Source organism: Talpa occidentalis, unplaced genomic scaffold (genome assembly GCF_014898055.3).
Source record: "Talpa occidentalis isolate TD23 unplaced genomic scaffold, MPIMG_talOcc4v2.1 talOcc4.17, whole genome shotgun sequence".
Classification (NCBI taxonomy): domain Eukaryota; kingdom Metazoa; phylum Chordata; class Mammalia; order Eulipotyphla; family Talpidae; genus Talpa; species Talpa occidentalis.
In genome coordinates, this window is record NW_023601754.1 from 37,422,507 (window position 1) to 37,430,935 (window position 8,429).

At 60.7% G+C, this 8,429-nt stretch overlaps 1 protein-coding gene across 1 annotated transcript; it reads right to left on the reverse strand.

The window, feature by feature from the left end:
• Nucleotides 1–233: 233 nt before the first annotated feature.
• Nucleotides 234–3,023, reverse strand: CEBPA (CCAAT enhancer binding protein alpha). Its single transcript, XM_037518143.2, has one exon. It carries the CDS (start codon nucleotides 2,909–2,911, stop codon nucleotides 1,853–1,855), a length of 1,059 nt encoding a protein of 352 aa, XP_037374040.1. The 5' UTR covers nucleotides 2,912–3,023; the 3' UTR covers nucleotides 234–1,852.
• Nucleotides 3,024–8,429: the final 5,406 nt, after the last annotated feature.

Sequence of the window (8,429 nt, forward strand, 5' to 3'; positions counted from 1 at the left end):
GAGCTGCAGCAGGGAGACACTGGGAGCAAGTGTAGTCAAAGGGCCCCAGGAGCCTGGAGCTGCCAGGCCAGGTCTGCTGACCCTACAGAGGCCATGGCAACTTCAGGCAGAGGGCTCTCTCTGTGTCCCTCGGCTCCACTCAAGGGCCCATGAGAGGCCACCCAAAGGCCCCCGTGATCTCCTCCCTCCCTTACCACCCCCCAACCCCCGCCTCCCCCCACCCTCCACACACGCCCTCCAGGAGACTCTTCAGGCTTTGGCATTCTCAGCTTGGAGCCTTGTCCCCCTTCTGCCACTGACTTGCCTTGGTTTGGGAAAAGTCACCCCCTGAATGTGAAGGGGCTCGGGGCGGGCGGAGAGCTAATGCAAGTCAGGATCTCAGCCAGAGACTACGCCGTGATTATTTACAAATGTGACCTGGCCCATAGGAAACCGTGGAAGTAGCTTTTCTGGTTTTAAAAAGACACCGACTTTTACTTTGATATGTTTATATTATAGATATAATACATAAAACATCTAGCATGAAATTCTCCCCAAAAGAAGAGAACCCAGCTTTCCTGCTCCCCGGCCCAGCGGTCTGCGCTCGCTGGCTGGAGGCCGCCTCCCTTCCAGGCCGGGGAGCCGGGGCCTCTGGGGGACGAGCCTGTGGGCAGCCCAGGCCGGAGGGGACTGAGGCCCACAACCACCCGCAGGGAAAGCTGAGGGGAAAAGGGAAGCCCACCTCACCTCATTGGTTCCCTGGGAGCAAAAGCCATCCCAAAACCAAAAGGAAAGCGAGCCGCAGACCCTCCCTGCAGCTGCTGACGAAGAGTCTCATTTTGGCAAGTATCTGAGCAAAACCAAAACAAAACAAAAACCAAATAAAATGGTGGTTTAGCATAGACGTGCACATTCACATTGCACAAGGCACCGCTGGGACACAGAGAGGCCAGATACAAGTGTTGATATCGGCTGATAAAGCGAAATATTTGGAAAGCTTGTCATAGCTCCGGTCCCTCTGGGATGGACTGTTGTTTGTGTATGACAATGCTGGTGACATACAGTACAGACGAGGCCGGAGGTGCCAGGGTCCCTTCACCCCCTCCAGCTCCCCCGGCCACAGCTCTGGGCGCCCCACCCCCACCCCACCATGCCAGGAGGGCCCCACTCCTGTGAACACAAGTCCTTAAGCTAACTCATGCTCTAGCTTTCTGGTCTGACTGGGGGTGGGGAGCGCCCACTGGCCACCTGGTGACCCCCCATCTCAGTGAGTTCTGCCCAGGAAGCCTGTTACAGGCTAGGAGGTAAGAGGCAAGGAACGAGGGACCCTCCACCTTCATAGAAAACTAGGGGAACAACCTTAGGTTCAAAGCCCCAAGTCCCGAGTTTCCCCTCTCCAAGGACAGGCGCTGAGGAGCAGCTGCGGCTGGCTTCTCCGGACTTGTGCTCCCAGAACCTTCCTTCTTTCTCCCCGGGGCGCCCAGCCCTCCTTCTCTCAAGGGATCCCGCTGCAGCCTCAGGAACAAGGCAGGAACCCTCCAAATAAAATGACAAGGCACGTATTTGCTCCCCCTACTCGGTAGGAATGGGAGCGGTGAGTTTGCGTCTCCAAGGCACAGGTTATTCCTTAATACTAGAGGTGCCGGGGGCTCCCGGCGCGGCCCCGCGGCCCTTCTCTCGTGCAGGGAGAAACCGCGGCCTGACCCCTCATCCGAAGACGCACCGAGTCGGGCGCGGAGGAAGGCGAGGGCCACGCGGGACAGGACGGGCTTTCAGGCGGCACCGGAATCTCCTAGTCCTGGCTCGCGGGGCTCGGCCAGTCTTGGGATCCCGAGTCCCGAAACCACTCCCTGGGTCCCAGCCAGGGCCGGCCTCACGCGCAGTTGCCCATGGCCTTGACCAGGGAGCTCTCGGGCAGCTGGCGGAAGATGCCCCGCAGCGTGTCCAGTTCGCGGCTCAGTTGTTCCACCCGCTTGCGCAGGCGGTCATTGTCACTGGTCAGCTCCAGCACCTTCTGCTGCGTCTCCACGTTGCGCTGCTTGGCCTTGTCCCGGCTTTTGCGCACGGCGATGTTGTTGCGCTCGCGCCGCACCCGGTACTCGTTGCTGTTCTTATCCACCGACTTCTTGGCTTTGCCCGCGCCGCCGCCGCCCGCGCGGAGGTCTGGGTGCGCGGCCGCCAGCCCCTTGAGCGCGCTGCCGGGGCCTGGCAGGCCAGCCGCGCCGAGCGCGGGCGCCGGGTGCGGGCTGGGCACCGGCGTGGGCGGCGGCGTGGGGTGCCCGGGCTGCAGGTGCATGGTGGTCTGGCCGCAGTGCGCGATCTGGAACTGCAGGTGCGGGGCGGCCAGGTGCGCGGGCGGCGGGTGCGGGTGGGGCGGCGGCGGCGGTGGAGGCTGGTAGGGAAAGAGGCCGGCCAGGGCCAGCTGCTTCGCTTCGTCCTCCTCGCGGGGCTCCTGCTTGATCACCAGCGGCCGCAGCGCCTGAGCCCCGACGCGCTCGTACAGGGGCTCCAGCCTGCCGTCCAGGTAGCCGGCCGCCGCGCAGCCGTAGCCCGGAGGGGGACCGTGTGCCCCTCCGGGCATGACGGCGCCGCCGGGGCCCCCGGGGGCCCCCGGGTAGTCAAAGTCTCCGCCGCCTCCCGCGGGGACCGCGGCCGCCTTGGCCTTCTCCTGCTGCCGGCTGTGCTGGAACAGGTCGGCCAGGAATTCGTCGTTGAAGGCGGCCGGGTCGATGTAGGCGCTGATGTCGATGGACGTCTCGTGTTCGCAGATGCCGCCCAGCGGCTCCGGGGCGGCAGGTGGGGCGGGGGGCTGCGCGGGGCCCGCGCCCCGGGGAAAGCCGAAGGCGGCGCTGCTGGGCGCGTGCGGGGGGCTCTGGAGGTGGCTGCTCATCGGGGGCCGCGGCTCCGCCTCGTAGAAGTCGGCCGACTCCATGGGGGAGCTAGAGTCCTCCCGGCATGGCGAGCCTCGGCGGCCTCCAGCCTGCGCGGGGCGCCGCTGCTGCTGCCACCGCCCACCCGGAGCCCCAGCTGGATCGCGCCCGCGCAGCTCCCGGTCGCGAATGGCCCAGCCCGCGCGGGGCCGCAATTTATACCAGGACGGCCGTCGCCCTCTAGTGTCCAAACCCGCCCGGAGCGGCGCCTCCTGGGTCTTAGCGCCGGGCGCCCGGCGGGGCGGTCAGCGCGGCTGGAGACCCGCGCGGTCAGCGGGAGGCCGCGTCGCGCGCCCCCGGCCCCCCGCGCCCGGAGCGCCGCTGGGGGGAAACTCCGCTCCCGACCCCGACCGTGTCGTCCCCGCGCACACGCGATCCGTAACGGGACCCTCTTCCCCTGGGCTCCCCAAGGTACCCACCCACTCCCAGCCGCAGCCCGCCCGCGGGAGCGCACCTGGACGCCGCGCGGGGGGCGATGCGCGGCGAGACGCGCTCTCCGGGCTTCTCCGTCTCGCGCTCGCTGTAAAAGGCCAAACCGGGGTACCGGCCCGGCCCCGGGTCTCTGCAGGGAGACGACGTGGAGCAGGGCCTGGGGTGGGGTGGGGGCCGGGGACGCTTTGGACGGGGAGCCAGCTCACACCTCGGCGAGGGGAGGGCGAGGGATGAGGCCCCGCGTGCTGGGATTTGGGGTGTTTATCTTGTCCGGGCTCTGCCTCTCGCAACACTCGGGGTCCCCCTGCGCGTGCAGCCCGGGCGCTAGGACCCCGCTGGGAGCGGAGGAAGGGCGGGCGGCTGCGTTCCGGAGCTCGGAGGACCCGGCCGGCGCGTCCGCCCGGGCTGGAAAACTTTCTTTTTCGTGACGCGGAGCCGGAGCGCTAGGGCTGCTGCGCGCTCGGGGCCGGCTCGGCGACGCGCAGGGCGGCCAGTGCTGTCCTGGGCCGGGGGCTGCGCTGGGCTGTGGGGCTGGGCACCGGGCTGGGGTGCGCACTGGAGGAAGAAAAAGGGATCCCGAAGCGAGGCTGGCGGCCCACCGGGTCGGAACCCACTGTCTTCTCCCCGATGTCCCCGGCTGGGAGCGGGGGTGTCTGGGAGTCGGGGCCTCGGCATCGCGGCGACCCAGGAGTCCAGCATCTACTGGGTCCCCGGGATCCAGGGAAATAAAGTGTCCAGACCCGGGCGCCCCGGGGCGCTGCGATGCCACCGTCCCGCACCCACGGCCGCGGGGAGGAAGCGGCTTGCGGCAGCGCCTGTCACAGGGCGCCTCTCGAGTTTTCTGCGGATCGCAGGGTCAGCCGGGGCTCCCAGGGTCCTCGCGCGCCAGCGCCCGCCGCTCACCCCCCGCTGCCCCTTACGACTTGCTGCGCAGAAGCTGCGGGCGCCGGGGTGTGGGCTGGAGGGGTGCCTGCCCAAGAAGCACAGGCTGCGCAGGTGAAGACCCCCTTCCTGACAGCGTGTTTCTGGGGGCCTGGCGAGGCGCCCCAGTCTGGCCCAGCCCTCCAGGAGGCGCAGCGCAAAAACACCGCCCTGGAGGCCGAGCCCCCACTGCGGTCACGGTGAAGAAGCAACCTCGTCGGGGGAACGCACACCGCGCTTTAATCAAGTTCCCATTCAGCACATGATGAATGGCCCAACTGCTCCGTGCTTTGGTCGGAGCTCACACACAAGCTATTTTTAACTTACTGCTTTTGCATGGAGTAAAAGTGGACTCATTAATAAATAACCCGAAGTGAGCTGAGGATCTGCGCCCTGCACCCAAGTGGGACCCACTTATACACCAGGCACCTGGGAGGGCCTGGAGGGAAACCAAAAACATGGAGTGGGATTCTCATTTTTTTCTGCAGGACTCAGAGGAAGGGCTCCTTCCAGGGTAGAGACCAAGGACAGGCTCCTGGAAGTGTGGGGTTCCTGGTGGGTGTGCCCGCTCACCTTGCTTTCCCCCTGCAGGCAGCCAGACTGTCTCTCATTTTAGGATGGGAGGAAATCTCAGAGGCTCCCAGGGCTGGGGGAGCATTGGGAAAAGGCCTGTCACAGGGCGGGGGGATGAGAGAGGCACCAAGCGGGGCTCTTGCCCACAGCCACAGGCCTCCTCTTTGGTGAACCAAGACTTCTCCCCCCCCACCCGCCCCCAGGCCTGCTCTGTGCAAGGCGCTCAGGCCCAGCCGGCGAGACAGGTCACCACATAATGTACTTCACCATTCACTCATCGCTGGTGAGAGGGCGAGACACATGTGGGCAAGAAGGCTGGATGGGAGGATGAGGAGATGTCCTGGGGACCCCTGGGGCTCTGGAGAAGGAAGCAACCCCCTTTGCCTGCTGAGGATGAAACCCTGTGCCCTCCAACTTCACAGCGCTGCCCTAACTCCCAAAGTGACTGTAACTGGAGATGGGGCTTTTAGGCTGTAATTAAGGTTAAATGAGGTCAAAAGGGTGGGGTCCCGATCTGATAGGATCCACATCCTCTGGACAGGAAGAGAGGGAGATAACTCCTCTCCCTCCACCTCCCTTTCCCCCTCCCCTCCCCCTCCATCCCCACCCTTGCTTGTGAGGACTCCAGGAGCCAGTGGCATCTGCAAACCAGGAAGAGTGGGCTCCCCAGAACCCGACCGTGCTGATGGCCTGATTTTGGTTCCAGCCTTCAGAACTTTGAGAAAATGAGTTTTTAAGCCCAGCCTGAGCTGACTAAGACCGTAGGTTAGAGGGAGTGAATCTTGGAGTTGCACCTTGAAGGATGAGCAGGAATTTGCTAGAAGGATAGGTAGACAGAACGGCAGGTGCAAAGGTGGAGAGTCTGCAAGTGCATGGCATGATCTGGTAACAAAGGACAAGAGGTTTGACAGGCTGGAGTGCAGAGATTGCTAGGGAGGGGCCTAGATAAGGCCAGATCCACACTTGGGGTTGGGTTCATGGCCAAGGCAGCTCCGTGAAGGAGAGAGCCTGTCTCAGACTTTTGCTTTCCAGCTTTGAGCAGAAGAGCACTGGGATCTGATCCGGGTCCCCAAAAGTTCACTCTGGTGGGGACTGGAGGGGGAAGGGTTGACCAAATGAAAAACAAGAGAAAGCTGAGTCCCCAGGGAGAGGATGGAGGCCAGAGATTTGATGAGATGTCAGGACTTGAGAGTCTGGGTAGGGGCCGCATGCTTGGCGTCTGGCTGGGGTTACTGTCCCCCAATATATAACATGGGGAAAATAGAGTTACCCTCCAAGCCCCCGGAGGCCATGGCGTCTCACCAACCACAGGACACCCACCTGCCAAGCGATTCTGGAGGAGGGGTGCTGACTGGGAACAGCACCCAGATGTCCCTGCCATATTCTAGTTTTCTCTTTGAGGTCAAGGAGAAAGACTTGGAAGGGGGAGGAAGTGGTTTCAGGGCAAGTAGTGGGTCTGTGTGGGGGCTGCCCAGACGTGAGGGGGTGTCAAGGGGACCTGATGCAGAAGCATCCCGGAGCTGACCAAGCCCTGCAGCAAGAATTGACCGCAGAACCTGGGTGAGACCCCAGGGCCGGTGGAGCCACTTTCCGGAGGGTGTGCTCACGGGTGCAGGAGGGTCCTGGCCTGATAGAGCTCTTGAGCCATCGTGTGTTTATCACTGGTGAGATTACACCTCCTATCATAGCAGCAGCCCCGTGGTGCGGGGCATTCCTCAGACACTTAAAACCCCTACTTTATCACTTATTAGCTGGGTGACCTTGGGCAAGTTTCTGCATTTCTCTGAGTCTCTGTTTTCCGAACTGTAAATGGGAGACAATAACTCATTGTAGTGGGTTTCAGCCTGTTCAAAGGCAAGAGCACGTACAAGTCACACAGGCTATGACAAGGCATAATTAATTCTGTCATCACGAGCTAGAAAGGGTTTCACTAGTAGGAAATAAAACCAGATTGTATGTGCAGCAGTTAAAATCACGACCGTGAGCGCGCAGGTCTATAAAAAGTCCACATTGTCAGATTCGTGAGAATTAGCTGTTTCCAGTTTTCTCTCAGTTTTCATCTACTATATTGTGTGTGTAGTTTCTTTTGTTGTTTTTCTTGTTTACTTTATTTGCTTGCCACTTCTAGCTGATAAGCAGTAGCCGTCCAACGAGTTTAGAAAGAGAAAATTGAGTCAAAATTTTCAGTGCAGAAAATTCTATCCTTTATCTCAAATTTGCTTGGAAAATGGGACAGTGCCCGTATTCCATTTAAATAGAAAATGCCTCTGGTAGATGATGGAACCCAGAACTCCCCACAAGCATTTGGGGAACATCGCAGAAAGCAAGCGGTGGATGTGGGCAGGCATACCCCACATTTTTGTGGGATCTGATACAAGAACACAAATGGCAGCCCCCAGACCGTCTGTTTAAATATTCAAAGTTATCAATCAAATGAACAGACTGTTAGATAAAATATGTTCTACCTTCTAGTCTTGACAAGCATATCTTTGGAAAGTCCCTTTCTCTAGAAAAACACAGCCCAGGCAGGGCACAGGTTTAAATTTAGAACTGGACTCTGAGCGTGGTAGTGGCAGGGAAGCCAGCCACCCCCTGGTCTCCCCACCTCCCGTGTCATCCCCCTCCAGAAGGTTCCTTACTCAGGCAAGTGAGGATAGATGGATAGGGCCCCAATGCTGCCTGTCCCCCTCAAAAATTTCCCCCCGTCATCACTCCTTGGACCTGGCAGTGTGCATATTGCCAAGGGCCAGCCGAGGAGCCCATATAAGCTGGAGCAGCTGGCTCTGGGCTGTTGGGGCAGAAAATTCATTGGTCCAGTGGGCTCCATATCCCAAGGAAAGGAAGTAGTCAGAGGTGGGTATGAGTGGGGTTCGATATTGTAGGGGTCCTGGTACCTGAGTCTAAGAGTGATACCAGACCTACCAGGCAGGACCTCAGCACCCTGGCAGGACTAATACCCTGTCAGCTCAAGTAAGGAGGCAGTGGCAGCACTGCCGCAGCCTTGTCTGGAGGCCCCGGCCTGCTTCGGCTGGAGGACATGCAGTCAGCCATAATTCCAAACCTGTGGGCCTAGTTCCTCCCCCTCTCCATCTCACCACAGACATCCTGGTTCCAGTTACCACACTCTCCCACCTGGATGGCTGCTGCGGCTTCTATCTGACTCTGCTGTCTTCCCTGCCTCCACGCTCCCCAACTTTCTCCACAAAGCAGCCTGGGTCACCCTCTGGACACACGCTGGGGTCATGTCCTCCACCCACTTAAACCATCCATGACTCCTGTAGCAAGTGGAGGAAGACATGCGGTGGCTTAGCCCCGCCAGGCCACGAGGCCTGGGAAGTTTGATCCTCACTGCTCCTTACACCTCAGACTCCTCTTGGATCCCCACTGTGCTCCTCACCAGGCCCAACTTTTCCCAGTCTGGGGGCATTGCGCTTTGCTTTTATGGATCCCTGGAATGTTCTTCCCAGATGTTGGCACGGCTGCTTTCCTGTCATTTGAGTTTCACCTTCTTTAAGAGGTTCCTCCCAGGGACACACTGCAGACTGCCACCCCTCCCCCACAGCCCCCTAGGGCCCTCGTGCATTTAATTTTCCT